Source organism: Ptychodera flava, chromosome 17, assembly GCF_041260155.1.
Source record: "Ptychodera flava strain L36383 chromosome 17, AS_Pfla_20210202, whole genome shotgun sequence".
Classification (NCBI taxonomy): Eukaryota; Metazoa; Hemichordata; class Enteropneusta; family Ptychoderidae; genus Ptychodera; species Ptychodera flava.
This window is the reverse complement of record NC_091944.1, coordinates 4,235,001-4,248,029: the sequence shown is the minus strand read 5'-3', so window position 1 is coordinate 4,248,029 and position 13,029 is coordinate 4,235,001. Positions and strand designations below refer to the sequence as shown.

Sequence of the window (13,029 nt, the reverse complement as noted above, 5' to 3'; positions counted from 1 at the left end):
CGGTATATTTTGCTTTCTCTGAGAGCAGGTAATAGACATCAAATCAGGTCCAATAGTCGTTATCATTCAAGGGTAACTAAGAAATTTACCAGGTCCAAGGAACATATTGAAAATGACAAAGGCAATGGGGTCATCTTGAACCATAAAATAGTGGTGGTACCAGGTGTCCGGAATGGGTAAGCGTACCCTGCCAGCTAGCCGCACCCGTCAAGATTGACCCAAAGCGACAAATCCATTGTTATTTGGTGAATTCACCAAATTACTTTTGTGAGTCAAAATTTGGTATGCTGTCTCTCATCATTCGAGAAACAGACAGGTCATATTTTGATACAACATCTCCGTATCTACCGTAGAACTTCTTAAATGATTTCACTAATCTACTTTCTGAGAATCCTTGCCTCACTAACTTTTGAGCTAATAGGCTGTGTCTAACTCGAAAGTCTTCATATGAATTGCATGCTCTACTGTATCTAAGGAGTTGTGAAATGTACACACCATAAGCTGGAGATGATGGTATATTGCTCGACAAAAAGGGAAAGTTTATGATTTCAAAATTGAAATCGTCTCTTTTGTCATACAGCTTAGTATATAGTGTATTTTGTCTAATTTCAAACGATACGTCTAGGTATGAAGCCGAGTCCACACTTTCAGTTGTTTCTTTTATTTCTAAATCATCTGGGTAGATGTGGTGTAGATAATTGGATATACCAGGATTGCTTAAACTGATGAGATCATCGATATATGATGGGGCAATTTTGGCGCTATGTAAATCAAAGTCACAAAAACAAACGACGGGACGAAATAAAAGAATGGAGATCAAATTTTGTCAATTTTCCCATGATATATTCAAGGGGTTTTTAAATTTTGACAGGATCATCATTTCCCACAAGGACCTGTGTTGAACAGTAATGCGAGTGGAACAAATGGAAGCAGAATGAAAGCATTTGATTTTATTTTCTGCTAAATCGATTACCACAAAACATATCAAAAACTGATGTAAATGTCTTCGAAAGAATTACTGATTCGCTCAACATTAGACTTCTTGTCAGTTCATGTGTCACAGGTGTTATTTAGTTTTTTCAATTCTATCTTAAGATATACGAATACACAATGGGTCGTCTGGAAATCGGTTATGCTAAAATACTAGTAATAAAAACAACTTTCTATAAAACTATAGAATGTGGAAATAATACTGTTCATGAAGATATTCCTTGAAAAATCAGTTACTTTTTACCTGACGTAGCGCTATCAATACCCGTATTAACATATTTATGGATACCCGTATTTACAAATTTTATTTACAATATGCAACAATAATTTCGCCGGCTTTAAAATAACACAAACTATAAAAATTAGACATCTGACAATAATATTGGACATAATCTTTGCATTCCTAAACACTCTCTCCTTAAGTTTATAAATGACCATCTGGATAGAGTTTCTCTGAGACTTATATTGTCTATCACAACAAGGTTTTGCTTTAGTTCTCATGAAAATTCAAAACTTGCTCTTGTATTAATTAATCGAGGATAGTGCCCTCACACGGAAGAAAACGACACATCCTGATAATTTAGTGTTGTTACCATGGCTTGCATTGATGAACTCTGTTTTTTAAATGAAGAGGAGTGATTAAAATACATATTCAAAAAGCCCAACATTGAAAGATATTTCAATATTTGAAACAACGTTTGATTTTATAAAAACGTGAGAAAAAGTTACGAGTCCGGATCTCTGAGCTCGAGAGGGCAATCAGTTCTCTCTCTTACAAGTGAGTCCAGATTATGTTTAATCGCAGTCACTCCACCGCGGAGGGCACTTTTGGTTAATATACACATTGAAATATAGAAATCGTGAAAAGAAAGTATTGTGTTTATACCTATATATCTGGCAGTATGAAGAGTCAGAGATGTGTCCTCTGACTTGATGTGGTGATCTTTGGACAACTGTCGGACAACCATGAACTGTCCCGCCTGTTTTAAATTCCTTGTTGTCGTGTGAAAACAAGAAAATGGGAAGAGTTCGGGCTAACGTGGTGTTAAAAAACACAACGTGACCAGTCTTGAGAGTTGTCGATGTTGTATATTCTTGTTGTAGAATGTCCTCTCTATCGAATCGATTTGATCGTGAGCATCGCTCGATTGTGAATTAAACATGAAGTATGGCCAACTTTTATTAATGAAAAAAGCAAAGAAATTTCCTCCAGGTGTACTATGTCGTTTCCTGAATCTTTTTAAATCATGGTCAATCGTCAAAAAGTGGTTGAATTAACAAATAGCGATGTTATTACGAAAACAAAGTTGACATTCCGAAACAACAGTGCAAACTTGAATCAAAGTGAGATATATACATTATATCGTACTATCTTTCTTGCACAATTACTATCGAACAGTGATGTGCCCATCCATGAGAGTGTATCATATAGATATTTCACATTACGCTGTTGATTATGGTTACCAGTAGTATTACATATGTACCACAGTTTACTTGCATCGAAGCGCGCGCGTACTATCGGTATTTGCACTGCAGTGCAAATACCAAAAACATTATTCCATACCTGCATGCAAATGAATAGAACAGCGCGTGATCCTTGTCTTTCAATGTGTGTCGCGTAAACTATTTAACATGTGTTCGCTTGTTTTTTAGTTCCTTTACTTTCTCGATAAAAAAACAGGGGGAAACATATGTAATAATAACAGAACCCCATGGCGAGCGAGCAAGCTTGCCGTACTGGGGTATTTGCACTCGTGTTTGCGTTGAATCCGGCTGTCCTTTCACTCGCTGCGCTCGTGAAAGCACGACCGCCGGATCCCCCGCAAACACTCGTGCAAATACCGCTGGTACGGCACGCTTGCACTCTCTCGCCATGGGGTTCTGTCATAGTATTGGCCTGACATTTCAATCTTACGTTTTTACAAACGTTGGATTATAAAATATTTTAGGCAATAAATTTGAATAATATTCCATGAAAAGTTGCAGCTAGTGCTAGAGAAAGTATTCAGAAGAACTTTTGTCGTTTTCTAAATCAACTTCAGGAGTCCGGCTATGTTGAACAATGCCATTCGACGTGTGTTGTTCATATTCCGCAGCAGCTATGTTTTCGATTGACATGGCAAGCGTTTCGCCAAGTCGAGTCCCAACTTTTTCTTCCATCTCCTTCCATTCTCGCGGTTTGTACTCGGTCTTGACCGTTTTCATGGCAACGAAAAAGCATACGACTCCCACAGCCATGAAGACTGCGGCCAGTCCCACATACACGTATCGATACCTAACCATGTCGTACACCAGACAGGCACCGGAGTGGCCACACGATTCGTTCCAAAGGACGCAAGACGAATCAATCACCATTCCAAAAATGATCGGAGCAGGAATAAAACCTACAGAAAGACATATTTTCTTTCATCAATCTTCTGTGTGCAATGTGAAAACGTTTGAAGTGTAATATGACCACTGGAAACCTCCTTATCCCCAAGTAAAATATTTACGTCATAGTAAAATTCGAAAGACTTGCGTCACTCCAGCATCGTACGCGAATCGAAACTGAAAGACTTAAACTTTATCGTTAAGGGCATTTTTAACAATTCTATTGCGAAATCAGAAGCAACTATCAGTGATCACTGTGTAAAATTTCGGTGATAGAGAAACAGACTATCTGACATTTACCGACTCTTAAAATTCAAAATGGGCGCCATCTCTAGTGAAACTAAAATTTTCGATTTTCACAAAAATAAGGAAGACAAAACTTCATTTACTCAACAAGTTTCAAAGCCCACACAAGGGGTAGTCCAGAAAAGTTTTGTAAATATCTGATTGTCCAAATAATATCCGTACATGTCTCCGATTCGCATTCTACCTTCAATAGCAATAAATAGTGTGATATTCTTTCTTTCATCACTAAACATGCTATTTTCCACAACAAAGAGTATTTTCGTTGGACTTAAAGCGTCAACAGATACACGAACAAATCGTAGTATAAATTTTGTAAATTATTCATGTGTTATTCAAGTGTTATTTTCACATAAAATAAGTTACGTTATTTCAAAACTTATGGGCATTAACCATCACTAATCCCGTGAAAACCTTTAGGAAACACCCGCTCATGTATTTTGTTTTTAGCTCATTTAGTATTTGCTGAGTCATCACAGTCAAAATTCGATAATTGGAGTAAAAGAATAAGAATACAGTATATTGCAGCACGGGTACACCTACCAATAAGTCAAGCAAATATACGTTATTTTACATTATTTGTCTTTTTGTTAAATAAACTTTAACGTGAAAAGACTCTGCAAAAACTAAATGTACGAAACCCAAAATACATGAGCCGGTGTTATAGATAATCTTACCGAGTACACGCATTATCACGATGTTTACACCCATCGCCAGTGACCTGTCCTCCTCCGCAACACTCCTTCAAGATGGCATTGGCGGAAAGAAAAAGAACAGACAAACAAACGAAATTTCATTTCAGTAAAATCAGAGACGCGCGTTTTTAAAGGGCCAGAAGCTGTAACTTTTGGTGACTTTTTCACTATTTTTGATTTTAATGTCAACTGTTTCTTTTCTAGTAAAAGCATGTTGATATACAAAGTCTCCAGTTTGTCAATTCAGCCTGTACATGTGTACACCAAATTCTTCTTGTTGAAAAGCGAATTATGGTCCGTTCTACAATTCACATGTCAGCAACTTAACGCTGTGTTGACAAGCTAAATAACGGTTGTTTCAACATGCTTTGTTTAGTAGAATAAGAAAAGGCAATCGACATACAATGCAATAATAGTGACAAAATCAGCTACTGGCCCTTTAAGGACGCTGCAGCTGTGATAAATAGTTATCCCCATCCGTCCGAATGCATATCGATGGTTATGCTCTCGATACGGATTTTCTATAAAGTGCTGTTGGAATTTGCATACGCTCGCTGAAGTCATCGGCAAAACTGCAGTTTGTCATCACACAAAGTGTCAGTGTCTAAAGTTTCTCCGGCATCAAGACTGTCGATTGTAACTCAACCCTGTCTGCATGTGATTGAAAGATTGGGAATCGTATTTTACTATGGGCCATTGCAAGCAATACTGTTGATGCCACAATGTAAATAAATCATCTATGTATGAGTAATTTTCGAGTGTCAGTCGACAGTCATTTGCATTGTCCGACCAATTACGAAAGCCATAAAGAATATTTATGTATAATGTAGAATTTATTCAGTATATTTGAGCATAGAGTTCAGCAATACCTGATAATGAATAGAACACTTGGATTTTGGGCCATGGTGCCGATCAAAAATCCCGCACACACTACAGCAAGGGTCGGCCATAGATAGGCACAGTCTGTTTGACAGGGTGTTGACAAGGCAAAACCAGGTGTGACTGCTGATGTGTTGTCCGGATGTCCTATCGGTACACATGAACAATCTGTGAAATTCTGAGAAATCAGAAAAAAAGCAATCTCTACTAACTCAGTTTTAACCATACCTCAATTCATAATAAAATAATAGCGCGTTCTCATTAGTAATAAAACGTATAATTCTGAATGCTTGCCTGAGGTTTAACGTATAAGGCACGGTTACCCTAAGGTCTGTGTAATAAACCTCTTTTAATCATTTAGTCATACCTTAAACGGCATTCCAGTAGGCCCGATAATAGTTGTCATGGTAACATCTTTACAACCGGCGTAGCAATGCGAGAGGTATGTGTTGCCGTCGACACCACAAACCGGCTCATAAATATCAAACGAGCATGCGCAGTCAATATTGCATGAAGACACTGGATGCAGAACACTTTGGGGATCCGCCACTCTGTAGAAAGACATACCAATAAGTATTAAAGTTGAGCAGAGGGCGATAGAAACGAACAAACGTCGCCGAAAATCATACAGGTTGCAAAAAATTATACTTTGAAAGTTTCAAATTTGTCCCTTTGCTGGTAGGAAACGTGTACCCTCTCAGAATAATTAGCAAAATTGCCGTTCACACCCGAATATAAAATTAAATTGATTCTTTAACTGATGAGGCCATATTCTGTGATTTCGTTATATATACCGCATTAGCGTCATCCTACAAAAGTAAGTAAGGTTTTCCGTACTTACTGGTCGGAATATGGAACGAAGATCCCAGCAATGTTAGCATTGTCACATTTAAATATAAATATTGTCAAGTAAGCCACAGTTTTTATAGCAGACAAGATGGCTACCATACGAGCACAACCCTTTGGTGTCAGCTTGTACTTTCTGACGATGAAACCGCCTAAGAGCATGCCAGTAATTCCACCTGGTAGGATCATGAGACCTTTGAGTTGGATGAAAAAAGGTATCGTTAAGAGAAGGGCAGTCGTTTTGAAGTGTTGAATTATATTCTATGTTTTATCTATTGGAAATATGGAGGGTTTAAATTTCGCAGTAACTTGATGGATACAACTTAAATAATGCAGTTTAATACATACACATGCTAACGGTCTCTTGGTTTCTGATTCAACGTGATTTCCCGCCCCTCGAAGATTTATAGTTTGTATATCTCTTAATTTATATTCCAAATACTATGTATGATGAGAAATGGCGCTAAAACCCTGTCGTTGATTCGACCTAAGCATGAAAAAGTCTGCACTGTTCTGCCTAAGGTGCTTGGTTATTTAGTTGAAACCTTTCCTTATCTTTCGTGAATAAATACGTCTGCTTTCGAGGGACAGATTCTGTCCATACTTTTCAATAAAGTCTATTAATAATATTCAATAATGCTCATGTACTTGATTTTTACCCATCAACATCGAAGCTCTGCCGGCTGGAATGCCAAACTGCAGCTGTAGGTACTTCGGGAAAAAAGCAGCGAATCCGGCAACTACCGCCATCTCAGCGCAAAGACCCAAACACGCCGCCATCAACGGCACGTTTGTGAAGAGTCGACAGAGTGCGCGCGGGAAACCTGGAAAGAAGAGGAGAATAGACTGGCGCCTATCAGTTACTGTACTCCCAATTACCATTATCCCATGATGTAAAAGTAATACCCTCAGGATATTTCTTCGCATATCGATGCATGCCTTAGGCTTTTTACGCTCAGTATTGTTTGTAAATGGTTTCAGGTCACTTTTAACCAAAACCACTTTCTTACGATTTCATTGTGCCTCATCTTTTTCCATGTCAGCGAAGGCTTACCTTTCATCTTTTCCTTCATATTCGAATTCTTCCCAGATTTATCCGTTCTTTTGGCCGTCAGTAGTTTCTGCTTGTATATCATCAAGGCGTGCCGCGAACGAGGACGCTTTGGGAAGCCGAAGAGGGGTATGCTGGCGAAGATAAGGAGAATTCCACCGAATAGAAATCCGATCCACCAAGCTCCAACCCATCTTGGATCATTTGGCGTCAGGGACGATAGAAGAGATTCATCAACGCGGTAGAAGTCAACGTACTTTGATAGAGTACGTGCGCACAGAATAAAACCAAACGTGGGTCCTATCAACAAACTTGCATAGATAACAGCTGAAACAAATACAAAAAGTGATTTCATTTATTCACACTGCATGTTGTAGGCTTTTCCATGGTCGAGTGCCCAGGAACTGGTGACTCTAATTTTTTGTACTCCCACTCTATCATGGAGACAATACTGACAGAACAACGCTTACAAAGTTGATGATATTAATGACCCCATTATGCATTGCAAACTTCGCTTTTCTGCTTAGATCAACCCAAAAAAGAGAAGAAATGAAACGATGGTAATATTGCATTGACATGATTCCTTGCCTCTACCTTCTGGGCGCTGTCCAGTCCCTAAAATTAGACTGCACCTCAGACAATGTATGTATTTAAAATAAGGTTTACCTTATGGTTTTCCTTTTCAATTATTTTATGATTTATGATTTTATTTCAGGGGAAAGGGAAGGCTACAGTCCCTCGTCTTCAAATACAACTGAATCTAAATATGTGTTTTATAGCACTGTGAAAAAATTTAAAATCTAAGGACTTTCATTTCACCAGAGTCCCTCCAGAGAACACCGTATAGTTCATTAGAAATTTATTTCGCTCATAACTATATGCACTAAAAATTCGAGATTCCGGTCTCTGTTACCAAGACATAACAAGAAGATACCAGGACCAAAAAGGTTTAAATAAGTCACCAAATTATAAGGCTTGTAATTGCAGGTTATGCTATTAACCTATTAACTAAAAACAGTAGCAAATGATGAGGTAATGTGAGATCACACGGCACTTTGAAAAGCAAGGCTGGTCACTTCCCAAAACATTTATTCTCTTCTGGTCTCAATTTCTTTAACATGTTTTACATGGTGACACTTTCAAAATGTATCCCTGTTGGTAGGTAATCATTATGCAATATATTTGTTAATTGTATGAGATTCCATTATTTTGGATATGATTACATTTGTTAATTATACTTTCTGAAATGAGTGTCAAAGAATGGCGTAAGTATATGAAATGTATAAACTACTGTAATGGCCAGGGTGCAACAGCATGCCCATACGTATCCTTACCTAAATACAGCGCAGTTTCATGTTGTCTAACTCCATCATCGATGTATGTCGTGCCAAGCGGTATGAATGGGGTGTTCCCAGCACCGATAACAAACTGACCAATGATGAAAAGCAACAAACTAGACAAATTCACTTTGCCAACGAGATTGTCTTCTTCATCACCACATGTGTCTTCGCCGTTGGTGGCGTTCTGACCAGGTATGCACATGCCATCCGGAGCTTCCTGAGAGCCGTTTCTATAATCGGGAGACGGAATCTCTAGAGGGGGCGAAATAAACTGAGGCATCGCCGACAGAATAGCTCCGATTCCGACTAGGACGGCCCCCGAACCGATAATCCTCGGTCGATGACCTTTTGACCCGAAATACGTCACGAACAAAATCGTTGTGAGGGACCCGATTTCGTTGAACATTAAGAGCGTTCCCGACAGGGAGCTTGGCAGTTGGTACCGTTTTTCAATAGTTGACAAAATACCCGCGAGATATCCAGCAGATATACACAGAGATAGAATTGAGGACAGTACTAGAAAAACGACAAATGATTTGGGATTGCCCAGACACTGGATGCAGTTGGGTTTACATTTGAAATATCCACAACGGAAATCATCGAGATTTATCTCATCTTCTTCGATCTTCGTGTATGACGTCAGAGAGTCACGGCGTTTATCAAGTCCATTGGCAGATTTTAGCTTGCGGTGAACCTCTTCATTGTTACCCATCTCGCTCTCTTCCTAGAGGTTCAGCTGTAAATGATAATTTACGTCCTTCAAATAATTGTGCTTGCCTATGTTTCTTTTCTTTCTGAAAAAAAAACAACACACATTGTAAATGGAAAAAATTGAAATATGGCATGAAAAACAGTATATTTGTTATTATTTATTTATTTAGAAAAATGTATCCTAGGCCTAATTAATCTAACTGCCCCCCCTACGGCTCCAAAAAATTACGGAAGTTAGATAAGAATCGTTCGTCTGGGATAACACAGAAAACTTAGCGATGTTTTTCCACTGTGGTTCCAGAGCAAGTGACCACCCACCGCCATGCCCCCAAATACAACAACAATTAACAACAACAACAACAACAACAACACACAACAAACACACACACAAACGGGAGATGGTTATACGATGCACACTGTACGCATGCCAAATGCAAAATTATTATAGTAGACGTAGACACAATATGTATTATCCCATGTAAAAATGCAAACGCTTTGACACAATCAAATTATTCGAACTCAATTTGTTTAACAGAAGCATCACCATAAAAAAACGTTTATGCAAAATCAAAAACACTGTCACGAGATTAAGATTTGTTTAAACCCAGTAAAGAAGTAGTTATATGATAATTACAAAGAGAAACTCCGCCGATCGATTTTGTTTGTTCTATGATAGGGTAAAAATAGCACTATGTCAGATATTTCTTGTGTAGGGATTGCCTAAGGGGGTAAGGCAGCTCGTTGGATACTACCTTAACCAATGTTTTAATAGGTCTGAAAATATTTGCTTCATGGCTTGCTGTTGAAACTTTCACTACAGACCAGGTACTCTCACAACCGACATCCGAATATAGTTAACTGACAAAGAATACCCCTATTTTAAATTGCTTTTTTAACTTCTCATTAGCATCTTTTATTGATTTGTAATCGACTTGTTTAATCAATATGTCTCGTTTATATACAACCGCTTCAGACGATTTGAAATAATAGAATTACGAGCTAATCACTTTGACTTATTGAAAGGCAGCAACCAAACGAAAGACTTCCGTCGATGCAATTGTTAGGTGAATTTTCGATGGTACTTATTGACATTTTCTAATTGCAGTTACTTTTACTTGACGAAAACGGCATTGGTCATACATGTAGTAATAACCGTCACTTAAATAGTCCAAGGGTTTTGGGCGCTGCACATCGGCCTTATGGAGACAACGCACTATGTACTTGTAATTGGCCTTCCCTTTTCAGACACAAGAAGTAAATGAATTACATCAAACAAAATGATTTCTAACATTTTTATGGCATTTGTTTCTTAAGAATGCCGATTGAATCCAATCAAAAGCAGTGTGATAAGGGAAGAGTGCACATGTCGGATATCACAATCATACGTTCGGCGGATTAGACACCGTGTGTGTGCAATCAATGTGGAGGTTGTTGTATCTCATGCCAATAAGTACGCGTGAGAGAAGAGATTAGTTGAACCACTTTATGAAAAATTGTCGGAATTTTGTCGCGTTACATAACAAGTTTCTCCGTCAATATAGCGTGAAAGAAATCTTGGGAATTCGTGGAGTATATTTCCGTTTTGCATAAGATCGCTGTCCATTATCTGCAAAATTTCAACCCAGGACAAAAAGAATAGTCTAGGAATGTAAGTTACCAGGTAATTGTTGTTGTATCAGACAGTTAGAACAGACTGTGGAACAGAGGATACCATATGCTTTCTTGAACTTTGACCCAGGGTCAGTACCCAAGGTGGAAATGTACATTTCTCTTGTAACACGATTGGAACTTACTTGGGATAATTGGATGGTGAAGTACTGTCTATTTGATCTGCAAATGTAACCTCATCTGCTTTTCTTTTTAAGTTACTCACTTGTTTTTATGAGTAATATTTGTAATATCCAAACATTCATCTATAGTGCACCTAACATTTTTGAGAAATTTGAAAAATATGAAAATCCAATTATCCCAAATTAGTTCCAATCGTGTTTTGTGAACAATGAAGCATGGTACCATAGAATCAACATACCTATACCCGGTGGAGTTTTGAACGACGCGAAACATTTTTGTTTGTATATCAAAAGACACAACAAAACAAACTAAAAGTTGCCAAAGTTGTCCTTACGGTTCTCCAAAGAGGAGTCGGTGATTGGCACACATTCATTCATTCATTCATTCATTCATTCATTCATTCATTCATTCATTCATTCATTCATTCATCGATCCATCCATCGATCCATCCATTCATTCATTCATACATTCATTCATTCATGCAACCTAGTGTCACACATACCGCTTGCAGCAATCGATCTATCTGACGGAAACACGTGATTCGCTACAGTAGGAGTGATAATTCTTGCAAACACATAGAAATGTCTCAGCGAAGGATATTGACAGAGTGTCTGACACCAATTAAAATTCTAAGCAATGCTGAATATCACTCCCTTTCACTTGATACAACACTTTCAACACGATGCCATCATTTGCACTTTCGGGAATGATGTGAGGCTATTCATATTGTCAGAATAAATTTTGAAATAAACTCAGATATGTTTTTAAGGTTTTAGGAATTGAGAAATAGCTTAAAAATTGTCAGCAAAAAGAATTAACAATGTCTATCGCAGGTACTTCACAGGGAGTCCTCTGTTGATCATTAATTATGCGAATCTATAATAAATCCTCAACATTTGGCCATAGATGATGTATCATGTATAACCTTCCCTGTACGCTGTCCGGTACAACGAACTTGGCGATGACGTCAGAGACAATTAACTGTAAACAGTAACTTAAATCAATAGTCTTCTGCTGACTTCATCCTTTGTTATGTCAACACTGCTTTACCTTCAAATTATTTTTTCTTTACTCTCAAACATTCATTCATTCTTCTCTCTGTTGAAGTAGTGATTTGTAAAGTCAAGGCCTAGTTTTGTATAAACACGACCTCTATCGTAATGTTGACAGTGTCCACAAATGACCACTGTTGTCAGACTTCAGAGGAATATCGTCAGCCAAGTTACGTTCGTATCACATCAGCCAGCCTTACCCAAAGCTGTGAATTCACTTCGTCGTCATATTTTGTGACGCGTTATTCATGATTGCTGTAATGATGAGGCTAAATTTGACAACGATGTCCCACCCAAGTGTACTTTGGTGCTACCTGCTTCTGGACAGTGTTGTGCCAATAGCGATGTCCATTCTATAAAGGCCTTGGCCAGGGTAGAAGTGACGTAATTACTCAAAATACGTGTATACTTAATCTATTAAGAAATTACTTCAGCGGGAGTTCAGGCGATTTTGGACGGGTGTACTCTAAGCTGATAGCTGTCTGCAAAACCCACCGGACAGCGTTAACCGAGGAGAGGTCCTATAGACTATATTCCATGCACAACACTCTCTCTCTCTCTCTCTCTCTCTCTCTCTCTCTCTCTCTCTCTCTCTCTCTCTCTCTCTCTCTCTCTCTCTCTCTCTCATGAAATTAAAATAATGATGGTGATGAGGATGATGTATATCAATTGATTCAGGCTCGGATTTCGATCTCTAACAACAGTTGCATTGTGAATTTAAATATAATTCGACTTTTCTTGAAATCTTCATGGATAAAGTGTCACGTGATAGTGACATGTCTGTCGACAGGGTGGGTCACATAGTTTAAATACCTTTATACAAAACATTGATATTAAACATTTGATTCCATTGCTTATCAACACAGGTAGTGTTAATCGACCTATGAACGTATTACTCAGAAATAATATTTTGACGGACAAACAAATAGTAATAGACAAAATGTAAATTTACAGTCCGATAACTTATGATCTCAGAAATGCTTGACAACCTCGATGAATTA

The 13,029-nt window shown here is 38.1% G+C and overlaps 1 protein-coding gene across 2 annotated transcripts in view; it reads right to left on the bottom strand.

The window, feature by feature from the left end:
- Window positions 1-930: 930 nt before the first annotated feature.
- The window catches only part of LOC139115196 (solute carrier organic anion transporter family member 3A1-like), a 12,736-nt gene continuing 637 nt past the window's right edge, over window positions 931-13,029 (bottom strand). The window contains exons 2-9 of one of the 2 annotated variants that reach the window (XM_070677137.1): window positions 8,469-9,268; window positions 7,138-7,461; window positions 6,743-6,907; window positions 6,079-6,277; window positions 5,605-5,788; window positions 5,228-5,415; window positions 4,341-4,405; window positions 931-3,374 (exon numbers count right to left, since the gene is read on the bottom strand). In XM_070677137.1, coding sequence (XP_070533238.1) covers window positions 2,983-3,374; window positions 4,341-4,405; window positions 5,228-5,415; window positions 5,605-5,788; window positions 6,079-6,277; window positions 6,743-6,907; window positions 7,138-7,461; window positions 8,469-9,186 — 2,235 coding nt within the window. In that variant the 5' untranslated portion in view covers window positions 9,187-9,268 and the 3' untranslated portion in view covers window positions 931-2,982. The remainder of the gene's footprint in view (window positions 3,375-4,340; window positions 4,406-5,227; window positions 5,416-5,604; window positions 5,789-6,078; window positions 6,278-6,742; window positions 6,908-7,137; window positions 7,462-8,468; window positions 9,269-13,029) is intronic. The other variant, XM_070677138.1, reaches the window with a different exon arrangement.